Source organism: Mesoplodon mirus (genome assembly GCF_964341445.2).
Source record: "Mesoplodon mirus genome assembly, chromosome: 3".
Taxonomy (NCBI): domain Eukaryota; kingdom Metazoa; phylum Chordata; class Mammalia; order Artiodactyla; family Ziphiidae; genus Mesoplodon; species Mesoplodon mirus.
This window is the reverse complement of record NC_138978.1, coordinates 68488415-68507672: the sequence shown is the minus strand read 5'-3', so window position 1 is coordinate 68507672 and position 19258 is coordinate 68488415. Positions and strand designations below refer to the sequence as shown.

At 37.3% G+C, this 19258-nt stretch overlaps 1 protein-coding gene across 2 annotated transcripts; it reads right to left on the bottom strand.

Moving 5' to 3' along the window:
* Nucleotides 1-814: 814 nt before the first annotated feature.
* TYW3 (tRNA-yW synthesizing protein 3 homolog) lies at nucleotides 815-19238 on the bottom strand. 2 transcript variants are annotated; one of them, XM_082615929.1, is made up of 6 exons: nucleotides 18990-19238; nucleotides 16117-16197; nucleotides 14924-15022; nucleotides 14635-14706; nucleotides 12021-12154; nucleotides 815-1832 (listed from the first exon to the last, which is right to left on the bottom strand). In XM_082615929.1, the coding sequence occupies exons 1-6, from the start codon at nucleotides 19161-19163 to the stop codon at nucleotides 1604-1606; spliced, it is 789 nt and encodes a 262-aa protein (XP_082472055.1). In that variant the 5' UTR covers nucleotides 19164-19238; the 3' UTR covers nucleotides 815-1603. The 2 variants fall into 2 exon arrangements, with proteins under 2 accessions (XP_082472055.1, XP_082472056.1); XM_082615930.1 differs by lacking the exon at nucleotides 14635-14706.
* Between the last annotated feature and the right edge of the window lie 20 nt (nucleotides 19239-19258).

Sequence of the window (19258 nt, the reverse complement as noted above, 5' to 3'; positions counted from 1 at the left end):
GAATCACTTTGTTGTATGGCAGAAATTAACACATTGTAAATCAATTATACTTCAATAAAATTTTAAATAATAATAATAGCTTAAAAAAAGAAAGAAAAAAGAAGTAAAGAAAAATCTCACAGTAATTTTGGAGCTTCCTGGACCCCATCCCTGATAAATTTGCTTAGAGGACAACAGATAGCTATAAAGTCAATTGACTTTAAAAAATGAGAGTATGGGCTTCCCTGGTGGCGCAGTGGTTGAGAGTCTGCCTGCCGATGCAGGGCACACAGGTTTGTGCCCCAGTCCGGGAGGATCCCACATGCCGCGGAGTGACTGAGCCCGTGAGCCATGGCCGCTGAGCCTGCGCGTCCGGAGCCTGTGCTCCGCAACGGGAGAGGCCACAGCAGTGAGAGGCCCGTGTACAGCAAAAAAAAAAAAAAAAAAAAAAAAAAATATGAGAGTATGAAATGGTGTCTGTCAGAAGATAAGCATCTGGGATACAAATCTAAAAATAATTTATATAAAGACTTAAGCAAATTATAAAAATATTAGGAAATGCCAAAATCACAACTCAATGTTGACTACCTCATATAATTTTTCTTACTTGATGTTCTGGTGTTTTTATCTTTCAGTTTATTAGTTCTATGACTAACTAGAAATTTCTCTTTAAATGTATACTTTCTATGATTTGATATTCTGAAAATACATTGTGAAAAATCTTCAATTTATAATGAAAATAAATAGCAAAGTAAATAATAACATATATGAAAAATGGTCTATTAAGTGCTTTCACATTTTTATTTAACTTGATCCTGTCAACACTCCTCTGGTGTAAATATGGGAGGGATCAGAATTACTATTATGCGGAAGAGGAAATAGAAGTCTTTTGAAATTAAGCGATTCGCTAAGGACCACCAACTTCTCTGTAGCAGTCAGAACTCAAACCCGAGGCTTCTGATTCTTTGCAATTTTTCATAGCACATTTGTTCTATTGAGATTCCTGTGTCATAAGTTATCATTTCTGACCAGGCGTAGTGAAAAACTATGCCCACCTGCTTCATGGAGGATGTGCCAGTGGCAAGCTCTGGTTTGTGAGAAATAATGGGGAAAGAGGGTTCAAGTATAATATTTTGTCCTGAACAAAAAGGGTGTCTGTTGTTTTATCCACAATGGCTAAAGAGAGGAAAAAACTTGTCCTTGGACTCCATGGCAACAAGCAGCAAAGTGACCCCCTTGAAGGCTAGAGATTTCAAAGTTAAAAATAAGGAAAATGTTGTTATGATTTTTACTCTAATATTCCTAATGTTAAGGCTCTCTTGAAAGGGTATTATAGTTCTCCTGTTTTATAGAAGTAGAAACTGAAACTTAAGGAGAGCATTAAAAATCGTAATTTTATTTTTGCAATGACTGTGTAACTAAAAACGATGGTATTTAAGAGCAAATATTGATATTTTACACAGCTATTTTTAAAAGCTAAGGGTTTCCCTAAAATATAGAGAAAAATTAAATCTTGTCTTTCTGAAAGGCTGATACACTCAACAAACTAAAATACTCCTATAAAGAGCAGCTTTATAATATCTATTAGAAACATTATTCTACCAAGACACTTCAGAACCAAATCTCAGTAATCTTCAGGGAAGATAGTAACACTGATTCCTGGATCATCATGATCATCATTGTCAAGTTCTTTATTATTTCCTTCAGTAATATATTTGCCACATGCTTTTTCTGGGTTTCTTTTTTTCTTGTGAGTATATGATGAGTTATTTTTCTCTTTGATTTTCTCTTTGGGATATGAGGTCATAGAAATAGTTTCTTTTTCCAAAGCATGTTGTAGGCAGTTGTAAAACCTGTAAAGAAATAAAGTATTATTGTTATATCTGTGTGTTCTGAAACAAAAGGAAATACACCTAGAATTTATAAATTACATAAACCTGATGTCTCATATTAACCTCAAGATATAGAATAAATCACAGAAATAACGTGCTTCTTGCTTTTATGATTTTTTTACTTAGGAAAAGAAATGTTTCAGTTCTTTAAGAACAGTCCTGAAAACTGGTTTGGAATCACCTCTTGACAACCTCTATCCTACCTTAATTTCTATTCCAGATATAGGAATCAAACAAAGATTAAAAAAAAGAAAAAAAATATATTCTTTCAAAAGAATCACAAATGTAATAGAGGCTCATTTTGGAGAATCTGAAAAATATGTGAAGTTACAAATACAGATCACCTTTACATAACTACCTAAAAATAATGACTCTCATATTTTTATTCTTTCCAGTTTATTAGTATATTCTGAATTAATACATCTGTACATGTATACATATACCTACTGTCTTGTATACAATTGTGATATTACATATAAAGTTTTACATTGTTTTTCAAATTTAATATTTATTGAAAACACTTTCCATATCACTAAATGAACTTAATGGTAGTATAACATTATGCCACTTAGATTGGCCTTAATTTACTTTCAGATTTTCCCAATACAAACAACAATGTGATAAACATTTTGGAAATAATGTGATCTGAGTTTCTATCTATTTAGGATAGATACCTAGAAATGTAACTGCATGGTTAAAGGTTATAAATATTTAAGGCTCTTGATAAGTACTACCTGTTTTCCAGAATGGGTATTCAAAAAATATGCTTATAAGGGCAGAACTTGAGAGACCACTTCACTCATACAGTGAATATTACATCAAAAAACACGCTTTATTCATAGGTGATTATGGTCTCTCATTATTTATATTTTTGTTTCTTTGTTTGAAAGTGAAATTGAATATTTTTTATTAGCTATTTTAATTTTTTAATGTAAATTATTCTTTTCCTTTACTCATTTTCCTGCTGGAGTTTTTGTGTTAGTTTTCAGCATACGTTGGAAAGCAGCAGGAAGGCTTGGCATGTTGTGTGTGCTTCACATGAGTGGTCCCCTGGGAAAGATGAGGTTGGCTAATTCCAACCTCACTGAGTCTCGATTTCCTCATTTATAAAACTAGCTATTATCCTGTACCTAGCAGGGCTATCGGAGGGATATATATGTAAGTACCTAGCACAGTGCCTGGCACTGAGTAAGTTCTCAAAAATTACTATTTTTACGGAATATAAACTCCATAAGACCAAGGACTCCATCTATCTTGTCTTCTGTTATATTCTTAGCATGGAGTACAGTACAACCACACTTGGGTAGAAATATGCCAAATAAGTGAATAAATAGCTACTGAACAAAAAAGGTAAATATGGATGTATTACCTTAGGTCCCAAATAAAATGATCTAAAAGTTGAGAACTCCTTTGCCACTGTAGGGATCTCATCATGCTTTAATATCCTATTATAACGGGAGGCTATGACAGGAAATTTCTGACATCTGCAGAAGAGATTGCTATTTGGACCAATTTTCTTCTTTCTTGAATTCAATGAACAGGCTAAGTTCTGCTTGCAAAAGCTCTAAAACTGCCCTAAAAAACCCAAGATAATCACCTCTTCCCAAATACTCCACACAATGCTAATATATACCTAACATGATTACAAATATCCTATCCATATTTCAAGAACTTATATACTCATCACTGTACACCTTGATATCCAGCACCATGCCTGGCAGATAATAAGGGCTAATTGATATTTCTAAAATGAATAAATCAATCTCAAAGAGGGAGGTACAGTAAAAAAGGAAAACAGTATTATAAGAGTTATAGCAAAAGGCTTTGAAAAAATTAACTGATGTTTAATTTTTTAGACCCCATAACATGGTAACAACCTTCTCATTTAATGCATTCCTTATATCCTTACTTAACTGAAACCTGGTTTTCCACAAAGACACCACTGCCCTGCATTCCTCTTAAGTGGAGACTGCTTATTATTTCCATATCCTGCCTCAGAGTTGAGTGATAAGGTCAGAATTCACCTGCCTCACCAACAGTTTGCCAGACTAAACTCCTTCATATATATATATATATATATAAAATATTATATATATATAATATATATATAATATATAATATTCTGTTCAGTCCTTTACATTCATGGAAACTTCTACACTTGGCTTTATCTTTGTCTCCAGGTCTTGCCATCAGTCTGGGTGACTTCAATGACTGGTTTTCTTCTCATCTTCCACAATGTCTATTTAGAATGGTCTTAAAAAATGATCCAGTAGCATAACTCACCCTTATCTGATAATAAGAGGTTATTCATGATGTGCAACTTTATCTTCTATCACTCTCTACCCAACCCTGCTCTTTAAACTTAGGTAACCAAGTCTTTTCTCCGGATACTACTGCATTCCTAGAAAATTAAAGATAAGACTAAATTCTTCTTTTATGATCACAGAGAATTAACAGCTGTGTAAAATACCTTGTCAATTACATTAAAAAGGTAATGAAAGAGGAACAGGTGCCTTACTTTAATCTTCCATCAAACAACCTAAGAATGCAAAGCTATATCCTTGGGGTACCAAAGAAACAACTGGTAAAATGGAACAAAGACCTTTCCATGTTGAAAGCCAAGAATAAAACTTCAACTACCTTTTTGTTTTCCTTGGTTAAGGGAACTTTTAAAATGTCCTTTGGGAAGCTATCTTACTCAGTAAGTCAGAAATTTGTTTTCCAATTACATGTTCTCTTCTTATGATATGACCCTTTACACAGCATTCTAAAGCCCAATTCTCAAAGTGTAATTTTCTCAGCTCTCAAAGGCAACAAAAAGAGTTTGGAGTATAAAAAGAAATGTATGCTCAGGTAACTGTTTTTTTCCCCCCTCAAAAGAAAATCAAATTGTCTTCAGTTTTTCTACCCCCACAGTCAAGATTATATTGACACAGGGCAACCTGTATATACTTCTCTTCATGAGAGAACGTTTCAGAACAGTCCTGGGAAAATGAATTCTTGTTTCTCGGATCTGTTAGAGGACCATGTGCAATAAAAAGCTGGTATTTCGTTGACTTCCGAAATAGGAACATAAAATTAATGAAATCTAGGCACAATTTCATACCCTTTTAAGGCTTCCATTATTAACAAATAACAAAAGAAGCCTATTCTCGTATATCATGTATTTGGATTTTTAACTGATTTTAAGCTCTAGAATTTTTTATTAAAAAACATGTATGTGACAGGGCCTGTGCCAGTGCTAGAAACAGGTAAGAAATGTGGTCTGTGCCCTCAGGGAGCTCAGGGTTTAATGGGGGCTGCAGAGCCGTAAAGATACACTCAATGTGCCATGAAAAAGCTAAGATAAAGCAGGAGCACACTGGGGCCACTGGGGGCACTTTGCTCCAAGTAAGATCATGAAATGTTCCTTGGAAAAAAAAACAATGCCTGGGCTGAATTGCAAGGATGAGTGGAAGCTGGCTAGGTAAAGGGAGAGGAATTATGAGAGGAAAAATTGAAGGGAGGGGACATCCAAGGAGGAACTATCAGGAAATACGTGTTTTCACTATTTACTTCTCTGATCTTCATTATCTACTTCTCTGATCTTAAGTATATAGGGAAATGTGTGAGTTATTTATTTACCAGCTTTAGTTCCATTTTAAAAAATAAGACTTGACTCCTTCTCTTCTCCCCCCGTTTCTATCTGCTGCCACATTTGGGTTATGTTCTGCAGTATCTCTCCCATTCATTTTGTTACTCAGGGTCCTGTTTCTTCTTGCCTGGACTGTGTCGCAAGAGCCTACTCCTGCTTGCCCCATGAGTAAGCCATTTTACATCTTCCAGAATAATCACCGTAAGGCTTTGAAGCCATAAAAGTAGTACTACTGTTAGAAAGAGTCTGTCAGCTAAATTGAGCAAATATTTATTGACCACTATGCTCCTGTCAGACACTCAGAAAATAATAAGAAACTGTCTTTGCCTTTGGTGAACTCAATATAATTTGTTAACTTTTAAGTTCCTTTATTGTTTAGGATAAACTCAATAAACATTTATTGGGTTTCTGCTGTGAGCCAGACACTCTATAAGGTTTTAGGATGAGAGATATTTGAAGTGTGTGTATGTATGGGTATGTGTTTAGTTGGTGGGAGGGGAAAGTCAGTCCTATACACAATGTGACCAAGTTGTACTGGGGAAAAAAAAGATATATGTGCAATTAAACAACTGTAATTTAATATAGTTCACATTTCTGTTTTCACTGAGGCATAAACTGTAATAATGCTGGTAAATGATAATGAGAATTTGAACCAAGGAAATGGGTAAATGAGGTTGAGATTAAGGTAAGAAAGATATTAAGGAAAGGCTGATGGGATATTTTGGTTAGATATATTCAATAGGTTATTAGACATATGGGCCCAGGACTCAGGAGAGATTTGGAAGATCTACCAGTATCTGGGGAAGTAGCTGAAGCAATGGGCCAGGAAAGGAATCCTGGAGAACGATAGCATTTAACCAACAGATAGAATAACAAGAGAAATCCAGAAGGAAGCTAAGAAAAAGCACCACAAACAGGAAGGAAAGCAGCAAAGTGATGTAACAGAAATTCTTACCGACAGGTACATGAAATAATGCTCAATGTCACTAATCATCAGGGAAATGCAAATCAAAACCACAATGAGATATCACTTCACACCTGTCAGAACGGCAATTATCAAAAAAACAAAAGACAACAAGTGTTGGCAAGGATGTTGAGAAAAGGAAACCCTTGTATACTGTTGGTGGGAATGTAAAATGGTGCAGTTCCTGTGGAAAAGAGAACAGAGGTTCTTCAAAAAATTAAATATAAAATTACCATATCATCTAGCAATTCCACTTCTGGGTAAATATCAAAAATAACTGAAAGCAGACACTCAAACAGATATTTGTATACCCATGTTCACAGCATCATTATTCACAATAGCTAAAAAGTAGAAAAAACTCAAACATCCATTGATGAATGAATGGATAAACAATATATGTTAAATACAATGGAATATTATTCAGCCTTAAAAAGAAGTAAACTTCTGCAAAGGAGGCAAGACTATACAATGGAGAAAAGATAGTCTCTTCAATAAATGGTGCTGGGAAAACTGGACAGCTATGTGTAAAAGAATGAAATTAGAACATTCTCTAACAGCATACACAAAAATAAACTCAAAATGGATGAAAGACCTAAATGTAAGACCAGACACTATAAAACCCTTAGAGGAAAACGCAAGCAGAACACTGACATAAATCGCAGCAATATCTTTTTCGATCTGTCTACTAGAGCAATGGAAATAAAAACAAAAGTAAACAAATGGGACCTAACTAAACTCCAAAGCTTTTGCACAGCAAAGGAAACCATAAACAAAATGAAAAGACAATCCTCTGAATGGGAGAAAATATTTGCAAACAATGCGCCCAACAAGGGATTAATCTCCAAAATTTACAAACAGCTCACGTGGCTCAATATCAATAAAACAAACAACCCAATCAAAAAATGGGCAGAAGACCTAAACAGACATTTCTCTAAAGAAGACATACAGATGGCCAAGAGGCACATGAAAAGATGTTCAACATCACTAATTATTAGAGAAATGCAAATCAAAACTACAATGAGGTATCACCTCACACCAGTGAGAATGGCCATCATCAAAAAGTCTACAGACAATAAATGCTGGAGAGGGTGTGGAGAAAGGGAACCCTCCTACACTACTCGTGGTAATGTAAATTGGTGCAGCCACTGTGGAAAACAGTATGGAGGTTCCTTAAAAAACTAAAAATAGAGCTACCATATGATCTAGAAATCCCTGGGCATCTACCTGGAGAAAACCATGGTTGAAAAGGATATATGCACCCCAGTGTTCATTGCAGCACTGTTTACAATAGCCAAGACATGGAAGCAACCTAAATGTCCACTGCAAATGAATGGATAAAGAAGATGTGGTACATATATACAATGGAATATTACTCAGCCATTAAAAAGAATGAAATAATGGATGGACCTGGAGATTATTATACTAAGTGAAGTAAGTCAGACAGAGAAAGACAAATATCATATGATATCACTTATGTGTGGAATCTAAAAAATATGATACAAGTGAACTTATTTACAAAACAGAAACAGATTCACAGACTTAGAAAACAAACTTATGGTTACCAAAGGGGAAAGGTGGGGGGAGGGATAAATTGGGAGTCTGGGATTGACATATACACACTACTATATTTAAAACAGATAACCAACAAGGACCTACTGTATAGCACAGGGAACTCTGCTCAATATTCTGTAATAACCTAAATGGGAAAAGAATTTGAAAAAGAATAGATATATGTATATGCATAACTGAATCACTTTGCTGTACACCTAAAACTAACACAACACTGTAAATCAACTATAGTCCAATATAAAATAAAAATTAAAAAAAAGAAAAAAGCCCACAAAAAAGAAAAAAAAAAAAAGTAAACTTCTGATCATACTACAACATGGATAAACCTTGACAGCATCATGCTAAGTGAAATAAGCCAAACACAAAAGGACAAATATTGTATGATTCCACTTGTATGAGGTACCTGGAATAGTCAAAATAATAAGAGACAGAAAACAGAAGAGTGGTTACCAGGGGCTGGGAGTTTGGGGAGTGGAGAATTATTGTTTAATGGGCATGGAGTTTCAATTTGGGATAATGAAGAGGGTCTGGAGATAAATAGCAGTGATAGTGGTGGTTGCATAGCAATGTGAATGTACCTAATGCCAATGGACTGTATAATGGTTAAAATTATAAATTTTAGGGTTTCCCTGGTGGTGCAGTGGTTGAGAATCTGCCTGCTAATGCAGGGGACACGGGTTCGAGCCCTGGTCTGGGAAGATCCCACATGCCGCGGAGCAACTAGGCCCGTGAGCCACAACTACTGAGCCTGCACGTCTGGAGCCTGTGCTCTGCAACAAGAGAGGCCGCGATAGTGAGAGGCCCACGCACCGCGATGAAGAGTGGCCCTCACTTGCCACAACTAGAGAAAGCCCTCGCACAGAAACGAAGACCTAACACAGCCCAAAATAGATTAAAAAAAAAAAAAAAAAAAACACACATAGTGCCAAGTCCCACCCCAGAATTCCTAAGTCAGTGGAGCTGGGGTAGGATCTGAGAATTCGCTTAAAAAAAAAAAAATTATAAATTTTAGTTATGTATATTTTACCACAAAAAAACCAGCCACTGGAAATATTAATTTACTTTTTCAGTCTAATTTGCTTTATTTTTATCAATATTATATGCCAATATATTTGGCCCTTTTACTCTATATTTAAAAAAAAATTTTTTAAGATGCGATTTTTTTAAAATTAGAGTATAGTTGACTTACAATGTAGTGTTAGTTTCAGGTGTACAGCGAAGTGAATGAGTTATACGTAAACATATATCGACACTTGTTTTAGACTCTTCTCTTATATAGGTCATTACATAGTATTGAGTAGGGTTCCCTGTGCTATACAGTGGGTCCTTATTAGTTACCTATTTTATATATAGTAGTGTGTATATGTCAATCCTTACCTCCCAATTTATCCCTCCCACCACCCCCTTCCGCCCTGGTAACCATAAGATTGTTTTCTACATCTATAACTCTATTTCTGTTTATTCCACATTTTATTTAACATTTATTGTCTTATTACACAGTGGTGAGAAGAAGAACACGGCTAATTCCGTCCAACCTGAGTCAGTCCTGATCTCTTATTAACAGCTACAAAGATAGACCTCCTCTTGTAATGGGTAAATAGATCTCCAAACTTCATATTTTTTTACCTGGAAATCATTATGTATGAAATTATCTTACTCTTCCCACTAAGAAGTGGGCTTAGGAATTGTTTTTTTACAAAAGAAGTTTTTTTTCTATTAAAATTATTTTACCATTTGATTTTCGTATCTCAAGAATATTTCTTATTGCTGGAATGTTACACATTAGGATTTTAACTTTTAAAAATTCTCTTATTATAGTTGTTTGAATTATGAAACTTTGGTCCTGTGAGAAACCAATTTTAGTACTCAACGTCTGATTGCAGAACTCATCACCTCCAGTGTTTATTTTTTCTCTTTTCCACAGCAGAAGAGTAACTCTTTCTCTGCATTTGGTTGAATATACAGCTGTTCCCAAAGGAGCTCCCTAATTTGTTCACCCTTTCTGAATTCACATGTAATCTTCTAATCAGTATCTTAAGAAACTTTTTACCCTTCTTTAATTTTTCACTGATTTTATATGATGAGCATGACTCTCTTGATAGCAGCATGCACACCATAATCTCAAAACATATTTTTGAGTCAATGGATTTAAAGCATAATTTGATTTTATAGTTGGTGAACGTGACTCAATTAACTACACCAGGTGTATAGTTAGTTGATCTTGGGCTATATTTATAATCTTATTGAAATTCATGTAAGGAAACAGAGAAACTGATTTGCTACCTCGTACATTTTTGCAAACAGTCTCACTAGAATACTATCTTAACAACCGTAGTCAACTTTTGGAATGGTACCAGTAAGTACCTACATACAGTTCAAACTCTGTAGTCTGGTGGAGTGGCTGGGTACCTTCAGTTGCTTACTTGAAATCATCACTTTATTTAGAATGTTTGCTCAAAGAACCTTGTGGCCAGGTAACCTCTCAGCTTTTTTCAGCCAGGCTTCCGCTAAAAAATTCAGCCCTAATGCCTGAGGACATCCATTGTATGTCATGAATTACTTCTCTCCAATGTATCTAGATTAGTACAAGTTATATACCACTGTTGGGAGAACTGAGAAATAGTCACTCGAATAATTTTGTTAATTCTGTGGTTCAGAAAAGGAGCCCTGGTTAAGAAAGCCTGGATGGTGGTAATGATGTGATTATAGGTTTATTCTCTGTATGAGTCGGTGAAGAAGGAGAAAGGCTATCCTATCCTAAGAATCCATGACATAACACGGACAGGGCCTGTCATTATACATATGCCGTCTAGTGTATACTAAAATTGTTCTTTATGATAAGTAGGTACAAGAAAAATGAAGCCAAGAGAGTTGAGTAAGTTGTGGGGGAAGCAGGATTTGAACTCAGTTCTGCCTCTGAAGCCCATTTCTACCCCTTTCCACCATGCCACACTGCTGCCATTGGCACTTCTGGCCTTAGCTGCTTCATTAAAAGTTCTAGGTATTAAAGAATTTTAAGCAGGCAAATTAAGCAATAGTATTCCTTTTCATTTCAGACAGGATTCTGATGGTGATACGGAGAATGGCTTAGCAGAGAGAAATACTGGAAGCATTCTACTATGAGACGAGCTAATAAGGTTACTGCAATGGTCCTGAATAAAGAACGTGGCAGGAAGGGTGGGGAGAGAAGAATGACTCAGGAGTTATTTAGGCCCTGATTGGCTAGTTGTGAGGTGACCAAAGAGGTGGGGGAGAAAGCAAAAAGAAAATTATAAATGACAACAAGATGACCATCAGTCCTTAAATAACTCAGAAATTTACATCTTACTGATGGTAGGTCAGTGGCATTTATCTTCATATATAAAAGGCAGCATAATAGTCACTTCTTTACATCAAAGATTCTATTCTTAGGAAAAAGTTGAAAAAGAAAGTCATGTAAAATTAATCTACCAGGAGGTGAAGTTTAAGAACAAGAGAAATATAAAGATATGACTTGATAGCCATAATCCTTCTGACTGGTACAATTATGCCAATTCAAATCTAATGCATGACAGGAGCTGGGTTCTGAGCTAGCCAGAGGTATAAAATATTTATCAGACTAAAATTAACCAGCCTGTTCTCCTCAAAAGGAGATTCTAGGTAGTCTTCAGTAGGTCACACCCAGGAGGCAGAGCGTACCTCCTCCCTGGCTGCCTTCAACTGGATCAGTTATGGTCCCTGGGGCTGCTGGGCTCTCTTACCTGAGTGACTGTTTCTCCTTTATGCCTGTTGCTGGTAGTCACGTGTCCCACTATCCTCCACGGAGCTTCTTCCCCTTTATGCTCCATTTAGTACCCATTGCAGTCTGGCCTACTCTCATCAATTACTTGCATCATCTTAATTATTCGTGATAAGGCTACAAATATAAAAGCAGTTGGGAGTATAAACTGAAGATGGTGTATATTAATATTTTCAAAGAAGACCTAGGCATGTAAGACTATACCTTTCAATTCTCTTCTTGTTTTCCTCCATTTTTTGATTTGCTATCTTTATCAGGAAGTTGATATATTCCTCTGTCACCATCAGTTTTCCTTTATGGGTTAATGGAACTTCTAAGCCATGTGTGCTCCGGACAGCCTGCAAGGATCAATTTAGATATAATGACTTATGTACTAGAGAAACTGAATATAACTAAAGAAAAGTCCCAGTCAGGGCTGTGTTTATATATAGTTTAGCTCCATTACAACATTTAAGTTTGTGCTTTGATATAATTTAGTTAAATACAGTTGAATCAAAGGAGATTCAAATATATTTTCCCATTGTATAAAATCATTTGTAAAGCAAGTCATTCTATACATTGTCTTTCAGAGAAGCACATATTATCAAAGAATCCAATGAACTTAACAGTATCACTGTCACTAAAGCTAAGGAAGCTTTAATACACTATTTAAAGAAAAGAAATAAATGAAACCTCAACAGAAGCTTCAAGGGAAAACCAAAATGGACTGGATGCTAAAGGGCCTCTTAGCACTGCTTGAGCAGGGTTGTTACAAGATAAACCATGCCTTTTCTATCTCACAAAGTGGCTGCTTTCTCAATGCTTTAGGGTTGCCAATGTTACTAACCCTGTTGATGAAACAGTCAACATATTCCAAGTAAATCCAAACACTGGATATAGGTTAAGAAACAACAAAAACTATTATGAGGCATAAAAGTTCATTCAACAAGCCTTTACTAAGCATCTGCAATGTTCTAGGCCCCATGTAAGATATGAAGGTACAGTATGAATATAACATGGTCCCTGCCCTTAAAAGAGCTAACACTTCTGAACAGGAAACAAACAAGTGAACAGAGAATCACAATATATCATGGTGCTATGACAGAAGAAACACATATGTGTACATGTACATGCATGCACGTACATGTGCACACAAAATGCTAAGGAAATGTAGAAGAGGAGCAACTAACTGAGACAGGTCGTGTTTTTCTTTCTTTTTTTTTTTTTTTTTTTGTGGTACGCGGGCCTCTCACTGCTGTGGCCTCCCCCGTTGCGGAGCACAGGCTCCGGACGCGCAGCCCCAGCGGCCATGGCTCACGGGCCCGGCCGCTCTGCGGCATGTGGGATCCTCCCGGACTGGGGCACGAACCTGTATCCCCTGCATCGGCAGGCGGACTCCCAACCACTGCGCCACCAGGGAAGCCCAGGTCGTGGTTTTATGGGAAATGTGGCATCTGAATTGGAATTTTAAAGGGTAAGTGTAATTTCACCAGATGTAAAAATGGGAGAAGGGGAGCATTCCAGCCAGAGGATTAACTTTTCTATAGTCATGGGAATGAAAAGCATAATACATTTGGGAAACAACCAATAGTATTCTATCTGGCTGGGGTGGAAGTATGCTGGCAGAACATGAGCATAAATAAGGTAGATGAAAAACAGTTTATATAAGGCCTGAGAAAACACCAGGAGACCTTGACTTCTTTAAAAGGGGGATTCTGACAGTATTGGCTAGAGGGACGGAAGGAGAAGATGGGTAGGAGGAAGACCAGTCAGGAGACCACTATAAAGATAGAGGCGAGGGATGATGATGGCTCAAGCAGGCACAGTGGCAGAGGGCTTGGAGAGGTGGAGTCAGGAGTGAGAAATCAGACGTAGATGGGACAGGACTTGTCGCTAATTGAATATGGAAGACAAAGGAGAGAAGGTGAAGGAGTGGCTCTGTTCTTGCCTGGGCCACCACATGCAGTGGGGACTGAGATGGGGATGCAAATCAGTACCATGAGCTTTCATTTTCTATTTAGTCATGCTTTACAGATGTCTTCTTTTTAAGCCACCTCTTTTTGGAAAAGAGGCTATTTGTTAAAAATAGATAGAAAAAAGTAAAGTCTAGGGAGCTAGAATGGAAGCCGATCTGAAGTAGTTCAAAAGCAAACAATGTACACCATGCCAAACAGTAAACACAAACAGTAGCTACCACGTGTGATCAGAGAGAATAGGGCAAAATCACTAGGGGTTGGCTTGGCCAGGAAAGGACTCAGAGAGGCTGTGGGATTTAGAAGGAACCTTAAAGATCTTCTAGTCCAGGGGTCGGCAAACCTTTTCTGTGAAAGGATAGATAATAAATATTTTCAACTTTGCAGGCCATATAATATCTGTCACAACTACTCAATTTTGCCATCGTAGCACAAAAACAACCTTAGACAGTAATTAATCAAATGGGTGTACTGGAACTGCCCGCCTGGGGGCCGAATGTGGCCCTAGGGCAGTAGTTCGATAGATCCCTCATATAGCTGAGAAAGTTCAGTCCCTGATGGATCCAGGCAGAAGACTTTAGACCCCCTGCCTGTGATTCTTTCCACTACATCATGGTGCTGATTAAATTGGGCCTTGACTATTTAGGATGAGGAAGACGGAGAGAATCAAGTTAAAAGTAAGTGGAGGGGAATACTGTAAAATAAGACCTCAAATGTAAATCTAATGACTCTGGACCCTGTACAGAAAAGTCAGTCACTGAAGGTTTCTGAGCAAGGGAATGACAAGAAAATTTGAGTAGAAGGTTATTCAATAATCTGGATTACTTCATGATCAAAAAATTGCTTTTTGCCAAAAGGTATCATACCAACATAGTCTTTCCTCTCTTTCCCACTGTTATGCCGGAGTTCCTGAAACCAGAATCTATTGCCACTGAATGCTGTAAGAAAATAAATTTGTTAAATTTGGACCATCTGGCTAATCAAATAAACACTTTAGCCCTACAAACTGCAGAAACATTTATAACCCCAAATCTATAATTAAATAAAACACTAGTTGATTAAACTAGCATTGTATTAATTTTGGTAGAAAATTTAAAGTTTAAAATTAAATCTACTCACATACCTATAAATTCAAGTATAATCACAAAATTTTACCAGAATCTGTGCATCCTGCAACTGTCGACACTGCACATGAAGAACAAGTGGTTCAAATTTCAAAATGGCATCGCCATTCGCTTTCTTTAGGGCTACAATCTAAATAAACGGAAAATGTTAGGATCAGACACAAATACATGATCCTGTTCTTTGGTGACCCTTTATCCTACGTGACTTCAATTCTTCCAAGGAACTTTCAGACTCATTCTGCATCCTTCCACAGTAACTTTTCACTCTGTTTTCTTGGTCCTCGTTCTCCAAAACTTATTGATCCGCTTATTCTTTTAAGAGACCTGATTTCTAATTCTCCCATAAACCTTCTGTGTCATTCTTTCCAACCATACCTCAAAAAAGTCAACTACTACTCTATTTAATTCCATAGCAGATTTTTCATTAAGGAATATGGTACATAAAGACTAGAAGGTCTAGAAGGTACTAGAAGGTCTGTCTAAATGGTTTGCTGTTAGATTGAGATTTGAGACACATATACTATTATGTCTCAGCTAGAAGCTATATAAGACAGTTGTTACTTCTGTCTGCTTAGTCTCCCTGCACCATCCTCCCTCCTTCACATCATTTGATTCTGGTGGCACTGTCAAGCGTGACCCTGTCACTCATCACTCCCACTATCATAATATCAGAGACATCAAGTGCCTAGGTGTGATCAAGGATAGCATTCCATTCTACTGGCAAAAATAGCTGATCTCAGCGGGGAGAACACCTAACCAGGAAGGATGACTCAGTGTCCTTTGGAAATGATACATGGATCTTAAAAAGTAAATCTTTTTCTGCTGGGGTTGCTGGCAGCTATCTTTCCTGCCACAAAGATTATCTGCCACAGAAGAGGAGAAGGGCAAACATACAGAAAGAACCAGTACCCAAAGGAGATGAAGACTGAGTGAGCTTTGAAGACAACATTTAAGCACCTGAGCCAGTAATGTAAAATGCCTGACTAATGCAAACTTATATAAATTCATCTAAACATTTTAATTTAGGAAACTAAATAATCCAGAGCAGATAATAACCTCCCAAAACTAAAAAAAAAGCCATTGTAATGAATTCTCTTTAGGCTTTATAATCTACAGTCATTATGATTCTATACATAAACCACCTTGAATTTTCTATTCTTTTCATATGTATTTAAAGTGACTGTGAATTAAATTTTATTTCTAAATTTATATATAAAAACTTACCACATCATCTTTCACACAGGGTTTGTGTGTAACCAGTAACCAGCAACAGTTTTGTTTCTGAACCTCAGAACCATTTATATCCTAAAATGAAAAAATAACATAATTTAATTTGTCATATAATATTTACAAAATAATAAGTATAATGTATAGCATATTTTAGGCTTTCTTAATAATCCCACGTGATTTTAAGTATTACTGAGAACAATTCAACAGGCTTTTGGGTAAAGTTAACACAAATGTTAACAAAAATGAAACCAAATTATTTGAGATAGAAAGAAAGTAATTTGTTTATTAAGGTAAAAGAACTTAATAAATATTCTCTGAAATACGGTCATGATTTTTTCAGGAGCAAAGGGATTATCACAAGGGGCTGTACATGAATAGCCCCTAAATTGTACTCTAGCTGTTTTACATGATTAGCACAAAATTAAAAAAAATTTTTTTGAATTCCTTTTGTAAGAAAGCACTGTTCCAGTCCCACACAGGACCTACCACTTTTTACTGACACCTGATCTGTTCATACCTTCCTATGTCCCTAGTCGCTATAGGCGTAAATTTGTGACCTCTGGATTAGACCTTATATGTAGTCCCAAAGGGCAGAGCTAGGATTGAAAGATCACAATTTCAAGAGGGCAAATATTTTAATGTAACTTTTTACTTATTACCTGGAAAAATGTTTATTTGCTAAGTTCTATTAGGTACTTTCGATATAAACAGATCCTACCCTCAAGGACACTGGAAAGAGGATGCAGGAAACACATGCACTTTTAAATCACTAAACTTCTACAAGGTAACTTCTTTTTTTTTTCTTAAAGTTATGCATTTTCTCTTTCTTTTTTTTTTACAACATAACTTTTATCCAGTGGGTACACAGGAGACTTTGCTGTCTGGCTTTGGAAAGGAGAAGAGCCGTGCTTGTCCTAAATAACTGATTTGTTTTCACTGAATGACCTCAGTGACTTATGTTTCTGATCTTATGCTGGCTGCTCTAAATCTTACAGCCAAATGTGTGGCCCACCTCTAGAAAATTAACAGAGTCTAGTGGTATATTTTGAGAACTAATGCCATCTCTGCTTCATCTTATCTATACTCCCTTTATGCAGATTTTCTCACTTTTTATTTTTCTTTTTATATTGCCTATTTGTAAGTTGATCCAAATTCTTCCAGAAATAAGGCAAAGTGAAAATAAATACAAGGTATAAGATAATACATAAAATGAAAAGAGGTTCAGAAAAAGTCCTAAGGCAGTTCAGAAGAAATAGTCATGGCTTCCGAATGGATGTGTGTGTTTGTATTCAGGTAGAAAAGGGGAGTTTGGGGAGGTACGTCTCAGATATGCAGAAATGGGGGAAGACATTTTAGGAAAAATAAACATGAGCAAAGGCAAAGGCAGATAAATATAAGAGGGAAAAGAGAATAGTTGTTTCAGTAAACAGATTAAGATGAAGAGTAATAGTGGAAAATAGAGCTGAAAGGTATACTAGAGTATTTCAGCATAGATGAGTGACATGCACAGAGTTGTGCTTTAGAAAGAGGAATCTGTTAACAGTGTGTAACATGGTTTGGGGTAGAAAGACTGGTAGAGTTCAGTGAACAGGTAGAGTTCAGTGACCTGTTAGGAAACCACTGCAGAAATCCAGGTAAGGGCTTCCCTGGTGGCGCAGTGGTTGAGAGTCCGCCTGCCGATGCAGGGGACACGGGTTCGTGCCCCGATCCCGGAAGATCCCACATGCCGCGGAGCGGCTGGGCCCGCGAGCCATGGCCGCGGAGCCTGTGTGTCCGGAGCCTGTGCTCCGCAACGGGAGAGGCCACAGCAGTGAGAGGCCCGCGTACAGCAAAAAAAAAAAAAAAAAAAAAAAAAAAAAAAAAAAAAAAAAAGAAATCCAGGTAAGACAGGGCAGGAGAAATGGAGGAAGAGAGAGAGATCAAGACAAGAAAGAGTGCCAGTGCTCAGGGGGCAATGGAAGCAATATAAGAATAAGCAGGCCCTGCTAACCTGGGAGACCAGCAAATGGTCTGTCAGTGAGGAGCTAAAGAGTGAATTTATGAGTGTGCTGTCTTTCATGCTCTGAATTCAGTCCTAATGTTAAAATGAACACACAGCTAACTTTTACAGTGCACTTAATATGCCAGGCACGGTGCTAAAGGTTTCAAATAAATTATCCCATTTCCTCTACATAGAATCCCTATGAAGTGGATACTCTTTATTATCCTTATTTCATGGAACAAGAAGGGGCTAAGTTTAGATAACTTCCCTAAAGTCACATAGCCAATAATACCCAAAACTGGTTTAGAATCTAAGCAGTATCACTCCAAAGCCTGAGGGACTGACCACTATCACAGACTACATACTAAGGCACTTTCTCATGTAATGTAAAAATTAACGGAGTTGTAATAACGGAGTGAGCCACTAGGAGGCAGTGAACTTCTTAACCATAGCGATCTTCAATCAAGTGGTTAACAACGATTTGGTAGAGCGGTTAACGAGAAGACAGCCGCCTCGCCAGGCTGGGAAGTCTTTAAAATTCCTTAGTATTAAAAAAAATAAAATTCTCTAACCCTTGCAACTCAAGATAATTCCCAGGCCAGTAGTTTCAGCATCACTTGGGGGCTTGTTAGAAATACAGATCAGACCCTACTCTAGACCTACAGAATCAGAATCTGTATTTTAAAATATCTCCAAGTGATTAACAGACACATTAAAATTTTAGAAGCATTGGTTTAAGCCACCCTCTCAGTTTCCTTGATAAAGAAACCGAGACCACCGGTCAGAAGAACAAACATAGACAGGGTGTCACATTGGGTGAGCACAAGGCTCCTGGTGTTGCACACTACAGGGCAGGCGCTGGAAGGGCACAAAGGGTCCTGCTCACCCGGTCTAGGAGGATGATGCGGCCAGCGCAGGAACTGGTGGTGAAAAACTGTTCTCGCCCATTTAGGAGCTGCACAAGCTCTACCACATCCTCGTCCACACTGCCTTTCCGGCTGAGGTCCGCTTTGCTCAGACACTGCGCCTTCCATCTTCTGAACTCTGAGCTACGATCCATGCGACGAGGGAGTCAGGATCTGTACTTTCACGTTAGCCTCGCCTTTTCCTGGGGGCAGCCATATTGAAGCCAGTGGTGGCCGGAAAGGTCCAAAC

Bases quoted from the DNA above. Each gene is read 5' to 3' on its own strand.
- TYW3 (XM_082615929.1), bottom strand. From the start codon at position 19,163: ATGGATCGTAGCTCAGAGTTCAGAAGATGGAAGGCGCAGTGTCTGAGC. The intron at 14,707-14,923 runs GTAAAATTTTGT...ATTTTCTTACAG, and splicing joins TGCAGGATGCACAGATTCTG to CATTCAGTGGCAATAGATTC. The intron at 1,833-12,020 runs GTATAGTCTTAC...ATTTCTTTACAG, and splicing joins AACAAGAAGAGAATTGAAAG to GTTTTACAACTGCCTACAAC.